Raw genomic sequence first — 20,582 nt, 5'->3', positions numbered from 1 at the left:
GGCATTCAGATGCTCCTCTACAAAGGATTCATGATTTAAGAAATGTGTGTGATGTGGTCTCTCCTGTTAGGAAGAAATAAAGGGGGTCATGGGTCTGTCCTTCATGAAAGGAGTTGGGAAGAGGCGAAACCAGTTCCCGACTCAATTCCCCCAACTGTAGAGGGCACAGTGGTCATTCACGGAAGCAGGCCTGATGAAGTGTGGGGGAAGGGAAAACCCTATACACATTTTAAAGGGTAAGCAGGGTGGGAAATAACGGGGAGCTAGGCCATGACAATGGCCTCTGGCACCAGGAGCAGCAAGAGATGTGTGGCGTGATGGCGCAGCATCGTGTAATGAAGACCTGCACGAAGAGACGCAAATCTGACACAATGAACATCTATGTGAAACATTTTCATTGCACATTGCATGGGATATTCTTTGCATATTTCTGGCCATTCTAAAAATGTATCTGGATTGCACTATTTGTCAGCAAGCCCCACCCTAAATGTTTTACCTCTTCTAAAAAGACATTCTGTCTCATCCAATCTATGTCCAAGTGTATTTGGCAGGTGTGCTTGCACAGAGGACATGCATTTTCAAATTGTTTGAAAATTGCACTATTTTTGCAAAGTTAAAAGCAAGTTGATATGTTTAGCGTTACTGATCCCTTCCTGGTTTTGGTTTGGAATGATAACATACATTTATAGTAGATTTAATGTTCTCAACCACATCTTTACCCAGTATGCAAAAGCAATTTAGCCACCAAGCACCTTGTACTTCCTAGGCGTCTGGTACATTTCCCCTGCATGCAAAAAAGCACTGATGATGAATATATTAACGTTTAACCAACTGAACACAATGTTCATGGAATCAGGGCCATGAACAATTGTTTGTTTTACAAACTATTTATTCAATGCAAAAATAATTTCACTTGACCATGGCAAAATGATCAAGATTTGCCATCTAAAATACACAGGGGGGCACATAAACTGATTTGAAAAGTGGTTGGTCCTGGAGAAGGTCGAGTGAATGGAAAAAAGGGACGCGATTCTCAGCAGGTGTCATTGATTGGAATATGCCATTAATTGACATTTATGATGGAACAGATTCCATAAGGGTAGAGACTATGGCTCTCATTAGGAGTGAGCTGGCCTGGAAGAAAGTACCAGTAACAACTGTTACCTGCACCTTTTTTGGACCGGCTCACTCCGTGTCTGCGGGTAGGGGCTGTGAACTACCAACAGGCCTGATCTGCCAGTAGTTCAGGCCCCTACCTGCAGAAAAATCTCTGAAGCACCAGCACCGTTAATAACGGTGCCGGTGCTTCAGTGTCGCCATTCCCATGGCGTCCCAGGGGACTCGGGAATGGGAAATTACTGTTCCTCCGCCGCCCATAATATCCCGGTATTGCCTGAATATCGGGCGGCAAAACCGATGAGCTGGGCGGTGGAAACGGTACTACTGGCAGCCTACCAGCAACCTCATAATGAGGGCCTATATGTTCATGCTTCCTAGTCAATCCACTTCATGTATGATCGTGGGTCCTTGTATGATAACCGCTATGGGTTACGTATAAAGAGTTATTACATGGACCCTGATCATTAGATTTTGCAATTTACAATAATTTGTGGCTTTAGTAAATTATGAATGGACAGATGTATACATTAGATGACACTGGGAATGTATTAACCTGTTGAGCACCTTGATAAATGTAATGTATTGTACTTCGTCTATTTGCTGTTTATCATTGTCTTTATAAGTGTTGAGGTGAGAATATTTTTGTATTGACTAAATATTTGATAAAACACACAAGTGGTCATGATCCTGATACAACTTAAATTGTGTCCTGTTGGTGAAATGTAATATGTTCCCCACGTGTACTTGTTTTGCATATATATTAATATCGTTTTTTCAGAGCAGCAGTGATATTATTTCCTGTTCCCCTTATTTTGGATGTTACAGATCCCTGCTACACTATGTTGGTGGACATTTATTTATTTTGGTCAAGGTTTTATTTCAACTCAAGTGTTTAAAAAATGTGTTATGTTGTCTATAGTCCAGCAAAGAGATAATGCAAATAAGTGTAAATAAAGCACATAAATAATGCAACTAATTGTATAAATAGTTATGAAATGTATATAACTCAATTCTTATCAAACAGCTGTCATGAGCCTGAATGTGATGTATTTAATTTGATGCTTTAAATATATTTGGCAAAACAGAATAAGGTTATTTCATGCAATTTCATGTTTTCCAAGATTGAAGCATTTTCTCCTGTATGTTTTTGTGTGTGTTGTTGTGCTGACATAACAAAGTCTTTCTTCTGACAAAGTTAACATGTTGCCTTGATGTCCATAGGTAAGCTTGATATCACGCCAGATGACCCCCGGTGGATCGGTGCCTGGTGGGGAGGGTTCCTGCTCTGTGGTGCCTTACTCTTCTTCTCGTCTCTTTTGATGTTTGGATTCCCACAGTCCCTGACCCCGAGCATGGACCCCTCCTGCGAGAGTGAGCAAACCATGCTTCCCGACAGTGATTTCGAAAGAGCCAAGCCTACCAACGGGGTGCTAAAGCACCCCCTGGAGCTGGATGAAGGTGCATCCTGTTTGGAGCAGCTGAAAGGTGATGATACTTCAGTTACTAACATTCCTTCCTGTGTGAGTCAGATCATTGCTTGCTTTAATCTTCAAATGTTCTAACCCAATGTTAAGAATGTCAAGGCCTGCATGTGCATTATACTGAATGTCACAGCTTGAATACATAGGGCCTCATTACCCGGTAGGCGGTAAGGGTTTACCGGTACCGGTATTTTACTGGTACCGGTAAACCCTTGCCGCCTTACTACGAGGTCCCTTTGCGGGTTGGAGAATTTAACGCCTGTTTTTTGCAGGCGTTAAAAACCAACCCGCAAAGGGACCAGGGAGCTAATTACGGTACCGCAATTTGCGGTACCGTACTTAGCACCTTCCCCATTCCCATTATGCCCTATGGGGCAAAAATGGGACTGGGGAAGGGCAATGGGGGAAGGGGGAATTACTGCCCCACCAACCTTGGAATAGGGCGGAAATTCCCCTTTCCACCAAGGCGGTGCCGGTATTTTACCGGCATGGACCAAGGTGCTAATAGCACCTTGGTCCACCGCCCTCCGGGTAATGAGGCCCACAGTCATTCTGAGAAAGGATGGTATCTGAATCTCTGCATTATTCATTCAAATGCACTATAAATTCTCTTCCCAAATTAGGTGAAGCAACCTTGATGTTAAACATTATACTTCTGAACTTTAGGAATTAATTTATTGATTGGAATGTACATCGCAATTCCTAGCTCGGACCATCATATCCAAATAATGTTTCCGTCTTGACATTTCCCGAGGCAGGTTACTACAAAGTTTACTTAGATGAGTAGCAGGTGCTGCAGAAATCAGCTTTGCCACTGGTCCTTCTCAACAGCTCGAAAACCTGTATAGTGGGTGGGCCAAAATGCAGGCTTTGCCATTTCCAATTACCTGGCTTCACAATTGAGATAGCCTCTTCCACTTTCTACACCACTGGCCCTTCAAAATGTCCAATACAAGTAAACATTGATTACCCCACCACTGTCTTTGTCACAGAATCCATAACTTCCGTGCATGATTCAGAGGTGTTGAGCACCTCCTCAAGGTATCGTCTTTCCAAATTGTTGCTCTGTACAGGACATTTTACGGCCTATATCCCACCATTCACATTCTATGTACATTCAGGATGTTCTCCCAGTCCTTTCATCAAGTCCTTGTCACCCATTGCTTCTTCCATCTTTGTGTTGCCCTTTCTGCATTGATTCTTTCACCATTAAACACACCACATTTTATAGAAATTGACCTAATGACCAATACGATTGAATTTTGCATGGGTGATTTGGCCTTTGGGGTAATTTGGTCACATATGTTGCAAAATACCAACCCTGGAGAGTGGTAGTTGCCATGGTATCCCCCTTACTCACCCTGTTTGATATTTTGCCATTTGAGGGTGCAAAGGTGTCCCCCTTGTCCTTGGAATTGGAGGCTGGGGACAAAAAATATAAACCCTGAATGTATCTTCTAGTGTCTGCTTTGTAGCTGTTCTGCACATCTCCAAGTCATTCTGTACATCAACCAGTTATGCATGTAATTAAAAGAAGCCTCACATGACTCCCCATTGACTGACACACATGATAACCCACTGCTCCTCCATGTTTCACTTGTAGTCTTCCAAACTGTTTGCGTGATAAAGAATGTGTCCAGCTTGACTCTTGTTGGGCAAGTTTCATAAATGCTTTCAAAATCTGTAACAAGATCCGCAGTCCATTGTGTCTTTAAAGACATTTCCAACTTCTTAAAGCACTGAAACCCAGATCCCCATTTGGTAAGACGTCTCAAGATCTCTACATCATTGTGATCTCTTCTATCGGCGTAGAGATAGCATTGTGATGCATAGTTACGTGCCACTTGTTAACTTTGTCACTGTAGTGCCCCTTGCACATGCACACTTACTGGTGCTTTTGAATGCTCACTATAGCAGCTAAAGCCCAGAATCTCTTTCATATATCACAAATATGCCTATCACGTGAGTTTTATATGGAAAGATATGGACTTGTGTGATGGCTTTCAGTTGAGACAGAGTGATGTTCACGGCATGCCGATATTTACAGAAGCTGATCAAGTTCACTTCCCTGCCTCTTGGAGTAAACAAAGTATAGGACATAGGTAATGTCATTTTTTAATTACATTAGGTTGCAGTAGTGCTTGAGGTTTTCAGTCTTGTGGAAAATGTTATATTATGTTAAATTGTCATATACTGTGCACTGTTACCATTGACACAGTCTCCAGGCCCTCATGTGGCTCTTTAAGAAAGAGGGAGTAGTCTGTTAGTGATGGAAGAGGGATAGGATAGCTGTGTTCTTCTGTTGATGCTTGCAGAACCACGAGGAAGGTTTTCAAAGTGATTTATCATTGTGTGGAATGGCTTGTTGTAGCCAGAGGGGGTGAGGTCCAGTGTCAGGGATTGTTTGGGATGTTTGTTATGTTGCATGTGTGTTTTGTGTGTTATGCATGTCATTTGGCTGGCTCGTAGGAAATATGTGGTACTTGAGAGATATGCGGGACAGGTGCAGGAGCAGGGGAAGTTAGTATATTGGCTACTCTCAATGTTTCTAAAGTGTGATACCTTGGTTATTTGCACAATACTTCTGAGTTGTTATACTGATTCTAATCGTCATGATTCTTCGAAGTGCAATGCATTGACTAATCTTCACAGTTTTATTGCAATACCTTGGCTATCCTTGCAAGTTCTCTTAGGTGCAATACATAGGCTAATTTCACAGCTCCTCTATGTGCTACACATTGGCTACCCTAAAAAAATTGTATGACTGCAATTCATTGGTTGTCTTCATATTTCATCTAAGTGCAGTGTTTATGTTATCCTCATAAATCTAAATTGTGTTTGAGGCATGGGCTGGTCTTCACCATTCCTCTATGTGCAACACATTGGCTACCCTCAATAACTTCTAAGTGCAATACATTGGCTATATTCATATGTCCATCTAAGTTCAGTGAAAGTGCTATCCACCTAAATCTATAGTGTGCAAAGCAAGAGCTAGCCTTCACATATATCCTAAATAAAATACATAGGCTTCACATTTCTTCTAAAATGCAATACATAGGATAAACTTCACATTTCTTGTAAATGTTAGGCATAGGCTAACCTTCACATTACTTCTGACTGCAATAGCAAATCCAAGAGCACAGTGCAGGACAACATAATGTTAAGAGAAGGTGGTAGTAAGGTAGGAGTGTTAGGGTTTTACCCGAGCACAGTAATGGCTGTACTCCTTCCTGCCTGTACCACCATATCAGATGTAGCTGTAGGGGGTCCCATCAGGCGTACGTGGGTGAACAGGGGCAAACAGGCAACGGGAGCTGCCTAGAGGTGAGATGCTCTTTGCCTCTGGCCCTTCACCGCCTGCCTGGCCAAGGTTGCCCTGGGGCTCCCTTATATAAGTATTTCCTGGAGATGGAAGGCCCTATCAAGGATGCAGTGGGCGGGAGTGGGTTATGGAGATGGCCAGTGGAAAGGAAATAGAGAGGGAAAGAGGCTGAGGAAACCTAAGCCAATTGCTATGAAGATGGGAGGAGAGGGAAAAGGAGACAGAAACAAAGGACTACACCACAAAGGCAGTGCCTTCTACAAGCACTCCAGGACAAAACATGGATTGGAAATCACACTATAAACACAGGGAAAACCCCTCCAAGAGAACCCCAAACAGGCTGTAAACTCTGTACAAGTTGCTTGCAGCACAGGATGGCTATGGAGTACTATTAGGAAGGCTGGGCAAACCAGTAATAAAAGACTCCTAAAACAGAGGACAGACACACCAGACTGCCTCAGCCAAATGCTATGAAGATGGGAGGAGAGGGAAAAGGAGACAGAAACAAAGGACTACACCACAAAGGCAATGCATTCTACAAGCAATCCAGCACAAAAAACAGATTGGAAAGCACACTATAAACACGAGTAAAACCCCTCCAAAAGAGCCCCTAAAAGGCTGTAAACTCTTTATCAGTTGCTTGCCTCACTGGATGGCTAAGGATTCAGAATATGTGTAAACATGCCTAAAAACCACTTCAAGCTTTAAGCCCTTTCTCACAAACCATCTCCCTGCGTTCTTCACTGCCAATAGTTTTGAACTTTAGGAGGCCTTTATAATGACAGGTAGCATCCCCAAAGAAGACTTCAAAAAATGCCACAAAGGTTTACAATTCTTCCAAATCATCAATTTAACAGCCTTTAGAATTGCTCCATTAAGGAGAGCTGACAATCTAAACACGTCTTAGCAACTGAAAACATTCTTTAGCCTTCAAGTATGAGAGGCAATGGCCCATTTTCTTCAAGGAGCATTAGCACTAGATAAATTTCCACCAAAGTAACAAACTATCATTGAATGGATGCCAATGTCCAAAGCGTCACAAAGAGATTATTTCCTTAATCATTGTAGGACTTTTTTCCACAACAGAAATACATTGTAATTGCATCCTTATGCCACTGGCAGTCTTCCAGTTGTATAGTCTGCCTGGAATGCTAAAATACACAAGCTCTTCTCCCACTCAGGAGGGCATTCAGCAATTTGCATTTGACGTGTGTGACATGAAGAACCCATGTTAAGGTTTCCATTTAGACAGCTAGTGTGTGCCTGAACACAAACAGCAGCAACGCAAGCTATTCCATAACCAAATCAGGGCACTAACTGAAGACTGTCCACCGCTTTATAGAGAAACTAGAAACAGTTTATGTCAAATGAGAAAATGTCCCTAGGCAGGGCTTACCTCTCTTCCTTTGTGTATCACCAAAGAGCCAGGGGCTTGACATAGAATCTGGTAGACGAAACCCCAGCGATCCGGACATACTATGGCTTGTGAGCTTTAAAGCCTTCGCCCTACGTCATGCTGCATGTAGAGGATTAAGAGAGTAGGACCTACTTGCTGTTAGGCTTCCCTTCCAATAGCATCTACTTCTCTAGTCCTGTACTAGTGAAATAAACCTCCTCTGGATGCCATGGCCTTAAAATTGTCTGGTTACTTCTTTTTATGCCCGAGACCCTATCACACATCCAGAGCATGTCTACCATTGTAACTAAGAGAGTCCCATAGGTCTAAGGAGTGCTTTAAGAGGGACATGCTATTGAGGGGAGCTATGGAAAGGAACTGTGGCCAAATTACGCTCGACATGGCCTAAAGGAGAAGCAGGTGACTTAGGCAAGGGCCACCTGTCCCATTCAAACAATACATTACGAGACCCTGCAAACGTATACTGTGGGCCATCCAAGATGGTTTCCATGTGGTCTTGTGTGCATCCAGTCTGCATGATGTAATTAAAAGTTCCAAATGATTCAATCAGGGCATACATCACATTCAGTCTGTAGATAAATGACCCCTGCCCAGAGTGCTTTATCACTCTTAAGTGCTCATTTAGGGCTTCACCTCCCCTGTGTCTAGCTGTCTCATTGTAATCTGTAGCTATTAGCCCTGCAAGGGAGGGATAATAGTATCCACACAATCCTTAAGCAGGCACCAGTCTTCTCAAACTAAAGCCTGTGTCAAAGACAGACCTCATATTAAAGTTTACCTGATATGTTCAGCCAGCACTCAAATCACCAAGAAGAGCACACGTGAGAAAGAGGAGGAGGAACATCAGCACCAATGTAAACTAATTGGTAATTTGCATAAAATCAAAGAGCATTTTGGGAACGTAAGAACACACACACATTTTCATAAATGACATACCTGTGAGAGTGATTAAAGCCTGCAGCGCTTCTGAGCACATAACACACTCTGACCTTTCTGCTTATTTGATTTATGATAACACCCTACACGTAAAGTGACAGTAAAATATGATTCATATGTATTTGAGTGTTGGCGGGTGCGGGTATGAGGAGAGGAGCGGTTGATGTGAGGATACCTTTGAGTGTGGATGAGGTGAAGGCTGTGGTGGTGAAGCGGGTTATGGATGAGTGGCAGGAGAGGTGGGAGAGTGGGGTGAAGGGCAGGTGGATGTTTGGTGTTCGTGAGAAAGTGTCTGTGAAGGTGGATGCAGGGAAACTGGAATGGAGGAGGAGGGAGGAGGTGATGCTGAACCGGTTGAGGATAGGGCATGTGGGGCTGAATGACAGTTTGTTTCGAGTGCGGAAGCGTGAGTCGAGTGACTGTGCCGTGTGTGGGGTGCCTGAGACTGTGGGACTTTTTGTGCTTGCGTGTGAGAGGCATGTTGAGGAGAGAGAGTTGATGAGGGTTTGGTTGTCTGCGCTCGGAGTGGCTGAACTGAGTGGGAAGGCTTTGCTGGGAGGAGTCGGGGTGAGAGGCAGGGAGAGGAGCAGTGTGCTGCTAGATTTTGTGGGGCAGACTGGGCGGTGGGAGGAGTTATGAGAATGTGAGGGCTGTGTGTAAGATTGGTGGGGTAGGTGCACATCATCCTTTTGGATGGGGAAGCGCCTGCGTGCGACCGCCCATGCATTCGATCATTTCAAAGAAAGAGAAAGAAAGATGTGTCCTTTGGGAGTCAGGTGCTGGCTGTCCTGCATTAGCAGATCATTAGTTTCTTTGCATGCATTGCTTTGACTGCATCCCTACTACACACTCTATGTCCCTACTACATGCTCTTGACTAAAATAGAACCAGGTTCTCAGAGGAATCAGTGTATCCCAGCTCAAGGACAGCTTTTGGATATTGGAAAGAGTTACGCCCTGGTTAGTCCCAGCCCACCTAAATCCTTGGCTCTAAACCTCTTCTTTAATTTGAGAATTGTTTGTTCCCTTGCCTTCTCCTTCGGGAGCTCAAAAAAACTGCCTAATCCGAATTGGAAGCGACTTTGGGCCACACTCGTTATCATGTTTCCCATTACTTTATAGTAATAGACTATACGCTGAATGTAAGATACTTACAAAAACAGAGAACAAGGATGCAATGAGTATAGGGTGATGATTTGTGCATCTACAAAGAGGCTGAAACAGGCTTTGTCAAAATGGAAAAGAAAATATCACATTAAACTCAACTTGCACAACACACAGATGCATGCTGTGGCCAGATACACGTTGAATTCAAAGAAATAGCACGTTCATAGCTTTTAGTGGGAGCAAGCACAACCAGGCATCCACACAGGCAGGGCTTGCAACAGGTGGAAACCGTCTCTGCTTAGTTGGCAAATGTAATAGAAAGGTAGTAGTACATATCCACCCGTCAGTACCCATCTATCACAGGAAACAGGCAGAAATAGGCAATGTTCACTGGACCAAAAAGCTTAGCTGGTAGATGAAATAAACTGAACTAGGTGGTGCCCACTTGGCACGAGAATCATGGCAATTGTTCAGTTGTTTAAGTACAAAAACATAAACCTTAAGTGCCTAGCTGGCACATAAAAGAAAAAAATCCACAAGTACCTAGCTGTAGAAAACGGTTTTAGCATAATTGACCTAAAACATTTGATCGCATTTTTCTGACTTTTTTTATTCAAATGTAATTAAATATATTACATGGCCACGGTAGTGGCCATGTAGTTATGGTTAAGTTGCTGTTTCCATAGGAAGAGCACTTTTTGGGTGGCTTATAACTTCGCTCTCCCTGGACGGATCCTCACCAAACTTTGCAAAAAAAGTATTTGGGTCACTCTGAATTTTTCTGCAAAGTTTGGTGAGGATTCGTCCAGGGGGGGGCAAAGTTATAGGGGGGGTCCCAAAACTTTTTTTTTTTCCACTTGACGGATTTACGCCAAATTAGCGGCAGGAGCGGCGGCTTGGTCCCGAAAGCGTGCTTTGCTTTATTTGGTGTAAATCCGTCCAGTAGTTTTTTAAAAAATGACAAAAATGTAAGTGAAAAAAATTAGTGATATCTGTGTTCGCTTTGCGGACAGGACGGTGATTGGGCAAGCAGCTTGCGTGATGTCCGCGGACATCTGACATGCTCTCTCATTGGATGCGTGAAAGCGTGCAGTGCGTCTGGCTTCAGAGACGCCCGCATCTTTGTTCCTCGCATGAGAGGCTTTGTATCCCGCCTGCACAGTAAGTCCCCCACCCCCGCTCATGCCCGTGTCTGTCTCCTGTTCCTCCCACCCCCCCGCTCATGTCCGTGTGTCTTTCTCCCTCCCGCCCACCGCCGGCTCATGTCCGTGTGTCTTTCTCCCTCCCGCCTACCCCCCGCTCATGTCCGTGTGTCTTTCTCCCTCCCGCCCACCCCACGCTCATGTCCGTGTGTCTTTCTCCCTCCCGCCCACCCCCCGCTCATGCCCCGCTCGTGCCCCGCTCGTCTCTCCCAAACGCCCACCCCCGCTCTTGCCCCGTGTGTCTCTCCCACCCGTGTTTGTCTCTACCACCAGCTGCTCATGTCTGTGTGTTTCTCCCCACCCGCCGCCCGCTCATGTCCGTGTGTCTCTCCCCACCCGCCGCCCACCCCCCGCCGCCCACCCCCCGCTCATGTCCGTATGTCTCTCACCACCTGCCGCCCACCCCGCGCTCATGTCCGTGTGTCTCCCCCCACCTCCGCTCATGTCCGTGTGTCTCTCCCCACCCACCGCCCACCTCCCGCTCATGACCCGTGTGTCTCTCCCCCTCCCGCCCACCCTCGCTCATGTCCGTGTGTCTCTCCCCACCCGCCGCCCACCCCCCACTCATATCCCATGTGTCTCTCTCCCTCCCCCTACCCCCGCTCATGCCCTGTGTGTCTCTCCCCCTCCCGCCCACCCCCCGCTCATGCCCCATGTGTCTCTCTCTCCTTCCCCCAGCCCCTACTCATGCCCCGTGTGTCTCTCTCCCTCCCCCCCACCCATGCCCCGTGTGTCTCTCCCCCTACCGCCCACCCCCCGCTCATGCCCCGTGTGTCTCTCCCCCTCCCGCCCACCCCCGCTCATGCCCCGCGTGTCTCTCCCCTTCCCCCACCCCCGCTCTTGCCCCGTGTGTCTGTCTCCCTCCCCCAAACCCCTGCTCTTGCCCCGTGTCTCTTTCCCCCTCCCGCCCACCCCCGTTTCTATTTCCCCCTCCAGCCCACCCCCGCTCTTGCCCCATGTCTCTTTCCCCCTCCCGCCCACCCCTGATCTTGCCCCGTGTCTCTTTCCCCCTCCCGCCCACCCCCGCTCTTGCCCCGTGTCTCTTTCCCCCTCCCGCCCACCCCCGCTCTTGCCCGTGTCTCTTTCCCCATCCCGCCCACCCCCGCTCTTGCCCCGTGTCTCCTTGCCCCTCCCGCCCACCCCCGCTCTTGCCCCGTGTCTCCTTGCCCCTCCCGCCCACCCCCGCTCTTGCCCCGTGTCTTTCCTACTCCCTCCCACCCCCGCTCTTGTCCGGTGTCTTTCCCCCTGCCGCCCACCCACGCTCTTGCCCCGTGTCTTTCTCCCTCCCGCCCACCCCCACTCTTGCCCCGTGTCTTTCTCCCTCCCGCCCACCCCCGCTCTTGCCCCGTGTCTGTCTCCTGTTCTCCCCACCCCCGCTCATGCTCCGTGTCTGTCTCCTGTTCCCCCCCACCCCCCGCTCATGCCCCGTGTCTGTCTCCTGCTGCCCCCCACCCCCCGCTCATGCCCCGTGTCTGTCTCCTGTTGCCCCCCACCCCTGCTCATGCCCCGTGTCTGTCTCCTGTTCCCCCCCACCCCCCGCTCATGCCCCGTGTCTGTCTCCTGTTGCACCCCACCCCCCGCTCATGCCCCGTGTCTGTCTCCTGTTGCCCCCCACCCCTGCTCATGCCCCGTGTCTGTCTCCTGTTGCCCCCCACCCCCCGCTCATGCCCTGTGTCTGTCTCCTGTTGCCCCCCACCCCCTGCTCATGCCCCGTGTCTGTCTCTGTTGTTCCCCCACCCCGCTCATGCCCCGTGTCTGTCTCCTGTTCCCCCCACCACCCGCTCATGCCCCGTGTCTCTCTCCTGTTGCCCCCCACACCCCGCTCATGCCCCTTGTCTGTCTCCTGTACCCCCCACCCCCGCTCATGCCCCGTGTCTGTCTCCTGTACCCCCCCACCTCCCTCTCATGCCCCGTGTCTGTCTCCTGTTTCCCCCCCACTCATGCCCCGTGTCTGTCTCCTGTTCCCCCCACCCACTCATGTCCCGTGTCACTCTCCTGTTGCCCCCCACCCCCGCTCATGCCCCGTGTCTGTCTCCAGTAACCCCCACCCCACGCTCATGCCCCGTGTCTCTTTCCTGTTGCCCCCGACTCCCCCGCTCATGCCCCGTGTCTGTCTTCTGTTCCCCCCACCCCCGCTCATGCCCCGTGTCTGTCTCCTGTTCCCCCCACCCCCCGCTCGTGCCCCGTGTCTGTCTCCTGTTGCCCCCACCCATGCCCCGTGTCTGTCTCCTGCATTCCCCCACTCCACGCTCATGCCCCGTGTCTCTCTCCTGTAACACCCACGTCCCCCACTCATGCCCCGTGTCTGTCTCCTGTTGCCCCCCACCCCCCGCTCATTCCCCGTGTCTGTCTCCTGTTCTCCCCACCCCTGCTCATGCCCCGTATCTGTCTCCTGTTCCCCCCCATCCCCCGCTCATGCCCCGTGTCTGTCTCCTGTTCTCCCCACCCCCCGCTCATGCCCCGTGTCTGTCTCCCGTTCTCCCCACCCCCCGCTCATGCCCCGTGTCTCTCTCCTGTTGACCCCACCCCCTGCTCATGCCCCGTATCTGTCTCCTGTTGCCCCCGCTCATGCCCCGTGTCTCCCTCGTGTTCCCCCCACCCCCGCTCATGCCCCGTGTTTCCCTCGTGTTACCCCCCGCTCATGCTCCGTGTCTCCCTCATGTTCCCCCCACCCCCCGCTCATGCCCTGTGTCTCCCTCGTGTTCCTCCCCACCCCCTGCTCATACCCCGTGTCTCCCTCATGCTCCTCCCCACCCGCTGCTCATGCCCCGTGTCTCTCTCGTGTTCCCCCCACCACCGCTCATGCCCTGTGTTTCCTTCCTTTCCCCCCCCACCCCCTGCTCATGCCCTGTTTGTACCCTGTTCCCTCTCACCCCCGCTCATGCCCATGTGTCTCCCCTGTGCCCCCCCAACCCCGCTCATGCGCCGTTGTGTTCTTTATACACCCCGCCTTCCCTTTCCATGGTGGCCATCTTGGTAAAAGATTTACCTTCCTACACCGAGACGCCGCAGGCGTCCCGGCGTAGGAAGGAAAATCTTTTTGTTTTTTTTACCACCCGGCATTCCCACTTTGAGGACATAAGATGTTAGTGGTCTTCATCTATTGAAAAGGATGTTATGGTCACGTTGTACTAATAATAACCTTTAAAATTTAGTTAAAAAAAATGTTACAGGGACGTTATGGTTAAGTTGCACTAATAAAAACCTATGAAATTCAATGAAAAAACTTTGTTAAAGGGACGTTATGGTTAAGTTGCGCTACTAAAAACCTATGAAATTCAGTGAAAAACTTTGTTAAAGGGACGTTATGGTAAAGTTGCGCTACTAAAAACCGATGAAATTCAGTGAAAAAACTTTGTCAAAGGAACGTTATGGTTCCAAGTAAAACCGAAAAACCCTTGAAATTCGCCAGTTATGGTAAGCTAAGCAACCATAACTCGCGCCACCACTGTGCACTGCTAAGACTAACACCCAGGACATCAAAGATGACATCACAAATGTCATTCATGACATCACTGATGACATCACATGTCTGGCTCACTCTTTTTTCTTTTGCTGACATATCTAGGCCACATGGTTTTCTTCAGTAACAGTCAGAAACTAAACATTTTATTTTATTTTATTTGTAGATGTATCCTTCAAGTAGGTTCTTACAGTAATTCTGTTAGAGTCCAGTCACATCATATGAAACATGGTTAGGCCAAATGTTTTAGGTCAAATAGACCCAAACCGTAGAAAACAGGCAGTGCATAACAACAACTAGAAATAGGCAGAAACAATGACTACTCAGCTGAAAACTAGCAGCTGCATTGTTCTGTTGAAAGTGCATCGCATGAAGTGCTGGCTGAAAGGGCATCCACATTAACTCCTCTGATTTCCTGTCTACAAGAATTCCTCATGCATGCAGGCTTTCTTGCTTCAGTGGGGCACAGGAGCGCGGGAGCAGACCTGCAGCTGAGCAGAGCTTGGTTTAGATGCCAATGTGTCCAACAACAACTAAGATGCAAGAAAAAAAGACGACCATGGTTTTGTGATCAATTCACAGGTGAAAATATTGAGTACAAAGGCCCAGATGGGGATAATGTCAATGGGCTGTGTGGGACACTTTAGGCAAGGCCACACATCACACCATAACATGGGGTTTCAGACCTCTTTGTTTTTGTGTCTGATTTCTCGGGGTTTGGGATAGACAGCTGCCTTTTGTTTACTAGGCAAAACTCTAAAACTAAAAAAGGGGAGATATCACCAAACAGTGGTTAGCATTGGCAAAAAAGTGAGGGTTCTTTCAGGCATTCCACACTAGTGTGTCCTACAAACAATAACATTATAAAACCTACTCTTTTAAGTCCTCAAATTATGTAATCTTGTACAGTGTTTAGCACCTAGGTTACCCAAATATATAAAACAAGTGTCTTAAAGATTGGCATCACAAGAGCTTGCAAACATATTCTTCACAAGGCCATTCTTAATCTATAACAACAAGAGTCCACACAGTACCTTTTCTGAAGTCTATTTTTCGGCTCACTCACAATTTAGACTCCCTTCATTCTTCCTGCTTTCTTCCCCACTTCTAGAATATCTGTCCACGGTATCAGGTTCAATTATTTATTGTATCAGGTTCACTTTCCTATCGACTCCACTAGGATTTAGAACTGGTCCCTCCTGGACCTGGGTTTCTCTGAGGAGTCACAGTTGAGTACTTCCTGGACCTTGATGGCCATGGTTTATTTCAGGCTTCACAACTGGACCCTCCTGGGCTTTGGGTTTTAAGATTCTGAAGACATCTCTACTGGATCATCTTCAATTTCCTTTCATTGGGTTTGGTCACTCCAGAACGTCCTGCAGTCTCTTCTGCCAGATGTATTCTTTCCCATGGTATGGGTGCTGGAGTACGTGATCTGTGAGCACCCCACTGCTTGTTTCAGTTTGGATACATGAACTTGTCAGTGTTCGGGAACTCTGCGGGTTCACAGAGACTCTTCTGTGATTTGTTATACTTTCTGTATTAGTGTGCTCCCTTGTGTGAGACTGCACAGTCTATTCTTGAGGCCAGGTTAGTGCATCTCCATGGAGACAGAGAGCCAGCTGGATCCAACTGCATCTACCCGCTGGTTGACATCTGGTGTAGTGGGCAGGTCAATACCATCACCTGTGTCTTGATCCCCTTTCAAGGGAGTGTGGGGAGATCCTTCAACTCTCAAACACACCCACAACTGCTCAGATACATGAGTTTGTCACCTCCTGGAGCTGGACTGGATAAGTCTCTTGGAATAGGAAATACTGAGACAGGTGGGCCGGAGCATAGGTAGTGCAGGCATAGAGAAGAACTAAAAGGGTTGCAGTGCAGAGTAAACACACTGAGAAAGCTAATGTGGAATAGGAAATACTGAGACAGGTGGGCCGGAACATAGGTAGTGCAGGCATAGAGAAGAACTAAAAGGGGTGCAGTGCAGAGTAAACACACTGAGAAAGCTAATGTGGAATAGGAAATACTGAGATAGGTGGGCCGGAACATAGGTAGTGCAGGCATAGAGAAGAACTAAAAGGGGTGCAGTGCAGAGTAAACACACTGAGAAAGCTAATGTGGAATAGGAAATACTGAGACAGGTGGGCCGGAACATAGGTAGTGCAGGCATAGAGAAGAACTAAAAGGGGTGCAGTGCAGAGTAAACACACTGAGAAAGCTAATGTGGAATAGGAAATACTGAGACAGGTGGGCCGGAACATAGGTAGTGCAGGCATAGAGAAGAACTAAAAGGGGTGCAGTGCAGAGTAAACACACTGAGAAAGCTAATGTGGAATAGGAAATACTGAGACAGGTGGGCCGGAACATAGGTAGTGCAGGCATAGAGAAGAACTAAAAGGGGTGCAGTGCAGAGTAAACACACTGAGAAAGCTAATGTGGAATAGGAAATACTGAGACAGGTGGGCCGGAACATAGGTAGTGCAGGATAAAGAAGAACTAAAAGGGGATGGGAATGATATGATATTATATGATGATATTTTATTTGTAGCGCGCTCATACACAAGTGTTTCAGAGCACGACAAGGCAAAAGAAGGGAAGAAAGGAGGACAAAAACAATGATCTTACTAGACCCAGTGACATTGCAAACGTGCAAGTGCAGGGGAAATGGTAGGCAGTGACAACAGTATGGAGAACAAGGCGGCAGGAAGAGCCAGAAGGCAAAGACACTGGAACAGTTATCCAGTTTCAGATGGAGCAGGCGTCTATAGTACCTCTGCGTGTTCGACCCTAGCGGACAAACTTCCCCCGCAGGCCCATCTCCACCCGGCACTATTACGGTTGCAGCCATAACACCCCCATAAAATCATGTTGAAATCTTGGCAGCCGGTTCCAGCTTTCACATCTTGGTGGCTGGACTTTTTTTAGGGTGCCGTTGCTTCCTGGTCATCCTGCCCCTCTGCAATGCCCCCAGATCCTTGTTGATCTGCCCCCAACAAGCCAGGCTACAATGTCACTGATGCAACACTGGGCCATTGGTGTGGTGCACACCTGCATGACTTTTAGGGCTGCCAGTGTTCAGCCCGACCGAACATCTTTAGATAAATTATAACAGCAGGGCCTTTCTAGCAAGACTAAAACAAACACTGGCAATGCCATCTGTTTGGGTTTTTGTGTAGGCATAGAAAAGACACTTGGCAGGCACAGCCGTAGTGGTATTAATTGGCCCTGGATGGTTGTAGGTGCAAAATGGTGCAAGTAACAGGGCATCTAATAGCAGTGCATGTCTCATACTTGTACGCAAGCCAAAACTGATGGCTTATGCAATGCCTGTTTTTAACAGGACTTCAGGGAAGGACACGCAGATTGCTAATAAATCGAGTGGTTTTAGGCAACCTGGTTAAGTCATTTCTATTTCAAGTGTAGCGGGTTTACAACTCCAATTAAGTCATTAACTCCTACAAGACTGCTCTAGGAAAACACTGGCAGGAACTTTGAGTGCACAGTTTGATGGTATGTCTTGATTAAACGCAAGCTCAAACAGTTCCCAGGAGGAGGTGTTCTGGCCGGGGATGGACAGGAACTGAGTGGGAATGTCCATAGGGATTAGCATGGCAATGGGCAGTCAGTGGGAGGGCAAATAACCAAACAACAGCTACAAGCTCTGTGTCCCTCCTCATATGCTATTTCTCTCTCCATGAACTCCAATGCAGTAGTTTAGCTCACCTAACAGCTCAGACTAAACATGATGCCACTTGATTCTATCGTTGGTTCAGTCCACAAGCAATGCCTCTTGGATTACGGAAAATACTTCTTTTATTATTATTTATTATTATTTCTTCAGTGTCATACTAGGCCAGCATAAGATAACAAATGTTTGCACTAAAGTGCAAAGTTTCCCTGAAAGGCGAACAGTGCTTTGGGAAAGAAGAGCTGTGATACCAGGGAGGCTTCATTAAGGAAGCAATTTAATTTTAAAACACCAGGATCTCAACCGAGAAACCGCCTTCAGTGCTCAAATTAATCTCTGGGGGTGCAATACATGGAGAAACATAATAAATGAACCTGAAAGCCGTTTTGCATTATGATTCTGCTAATTTCAACTGTTACATTTCTGTATAAAAAGGAGGAAAAGGCTATTCCTTGAAGAGCCATTGTTGAGTGTATTCAAAATGGCAGCAGGTGGTTGAGCTGATTGGGCCAGGGAACCAATGACAACAAATCAGGCTTTTTTTTCATTGTTTTGTTTTCCAAGTTAATTCGACAAAGCCGTATACTGCATACTCATTAAACTGACTGCACTCTTAGGTGCCATGAATGCTACGCAGCAAGATGAACAAATATGCTCCCTGCACAAAATGGCTGCCATATTCCCCTGCACTAAGCTATACAGGGCTAATTACAGCTCAGTGACATACATGGATTGATTTGCAGTAAAAACCAAGCTCCTGTAATTCGACAACAGCAAGGAAATGTTCCTCTTTCAAATAGGAACATAACTAAAAAGAAAATTGGTCGGCCCTTGAGAGCAATGCCACTGGTGTAGCAAAGACTTTAATACACAGAACACGTAAAACTAAATTAAAATGCAAGCGAGTACCAGTCGGTTCACACCTGCACCCCATTCCGATATTTTTCAAAGGTTATGTGGTTTTCTCATTTCATTTTGAGAGGAATTAGTTGCCATTTTACATGGATGACGGGTGGCCAGTCAGCATTGTTATTCCTGTCAAGGTAAGCTGTTTTATCACTGCAATAATTGCAATGCTCACTGAAGTAGAAAATGTGGTATTTCATCCATTAACCAAATGTCCCCTTTGTAAAATGATCACTTCCGGATTAAAGAATAAACCATCAAACACAAAGAGTATGGGGGCCCTGAGGAGCCCATATGTGCTGTTGGAAAATAAGCACCAGTATGTTCAACAAATGTGGCACTGTGACTTGGCAATAAAGACCTGGAAGTATGTTGTATGTTTCCCTTAAATGGCACACAGTGGAACGTCCCTGCTGCAAACAGGGTTGGAGAAATCACCATGCATAGTCGAGTTGCAGTTCCACAGAGCAGTCGGTGAATACAAATTAAAATAAAGCATATTTGCAATACATTGTATTGGTTAACCCAGTGCAGTGGGTGGCTCCTGACCAGGCACCAGCATTCTAAATTATTCTAGTTCAGCAGCAGCGGGTGAATATTTTCATGGGGGTGGAGGGTGGCATTAATAGCTCCCTAAAATTAACACAAGCAATTGAATGTAAAAAGGCATCCTTATGAAATATATGGAATTACAAAGGGCGTGGGGGAAGCTGTCCCTCCTAGAGAATTTGTGATAACATTGGGTTGAAATGGTGCATTTTACATCACCACCTTTTTTGACAGGCCAGCAACATTACACAGGGACATTTTACTATATTGTCATAATGTTTGTGTTCACAATATATGTAGGCATTGCCACAATGAAAGACTTTCTTGATGCATTTGCCCAGAGTATGTGTCACCATAACCAATGTAAAACTCTTTCATGATGCTGGCACCCAGGGCACAAGACAGCCTTTCCACGTTATCCTTTTCATGATGCTGATGCCACAATGTATGCCAGCATTGTGACTTTAAATCCCTTGAGGCTTTGCCTACAATGTATATACCAAAAGTGGCACAACGAATCAATATCATAAAGATGTGCCCACAATCTATGCCAGCCTTCCCACTGTAACACATATTCATGATTCTGTGCCCATAGTATATGCCAGAATCTACACTTTAGACCACTTTAATGCAGCTGTACCCAAAATATTTATCAGCATCGAAACTGTAAATATCACTTTAATGATGCTGGACCCATAATATAGACCACCATTCCCACTGTAAAACATTTGTATGGTGTTGCGCTCATAATATATGCTTGCATTGCGAATCAAAATCCCTTTAATGAAGCTGCACCCACAATATACCAGTATTCCTACTGTAAAACATTCTGTATGCTGCACCCACAATATATGCTGACACTGCCACTATAAATCATAACATGCAACTGTGTCTACAACATATACTGGCATTGAAACTGCTCTGTTCTCTGTCAAATCTTCCCAATGCTAAATGGAGACACTTATTTCTTAGAGCATGATTTGATCTCATATCTATACCAAAGAGATTTGAACTTTAGAAACAAAGATATTCATCCCTACTTCTTGTCAGTTTTTTTAGGCAGATGCTACAGAAACTTTAAAGCACAAATTATGTATCGTGTCATGCAAGACTTTAAGACTTCAAATTGAATATTTCAAAATATTTGTGTGCATCATGGCATGGGTGCAGCTTGAATCACTTTGGTTTTGAATGTACTCATGGTCCAACACCTCATTAACACCAGCTGCACTCCACCATTTAAACATTGTTAAAATGACTTGATTAAGATCATAATGATGTTTTGATTGAATTATATGTATTTGCATTATGGTAGAAATAAGTATGAATATTTTTTTTTTCTTTTTATTCGTCTTTCTTTGTATTTTCTCTTCTTTCTGCTGGAAATGTA

General features: G+C 46.4%; 1 protein-coding gene across 2 annotated transcripts in view; it reads left to right on the top strand.

Annotated features, from left to right (window-relative positions):
- The window catches only part of SLCO3A1 (solute carrier organic anion transporter family member 3A1), a 677,321-nt gene that overhangs the window by 533,079 nt on the left and 123,660 nt on the right, over window positions 1-20,582 (top strand). For both annotated transcript variants that reach the window (XM_069625078.1, XM_069625077.1), the window contains exon 4: window positions 2,341-2,604. In XM_069625078.1, the coding sequence (XP_069481179.1) occupies window positions 2,341-2,604 (264 nt within the window). The remainder of the gene's footprint in view (window positions 1-2,340; window positions 2,605-20,582) is intronic.

This window comes from Ambystoma mexicanum, chromosome 11 (genome assembly GCF_040938575.1).
Source record: "Ambystoma mexicanum isolate Mex_15411 chromosome 11, UKY_AmexF1_1, whole genome shotgun sequence".
NCBI lineage: Eukaryota > Metazoa > Chordata > Amphibia > Caudata > Ambystomatidae > Ambystoma > Ambystoma mexicanum.
The sequence above is the reverse complement of the archived record's forward strand: the minus strand, read 5'-3'. Positions and strand labels throughout refer to the sequence as shown.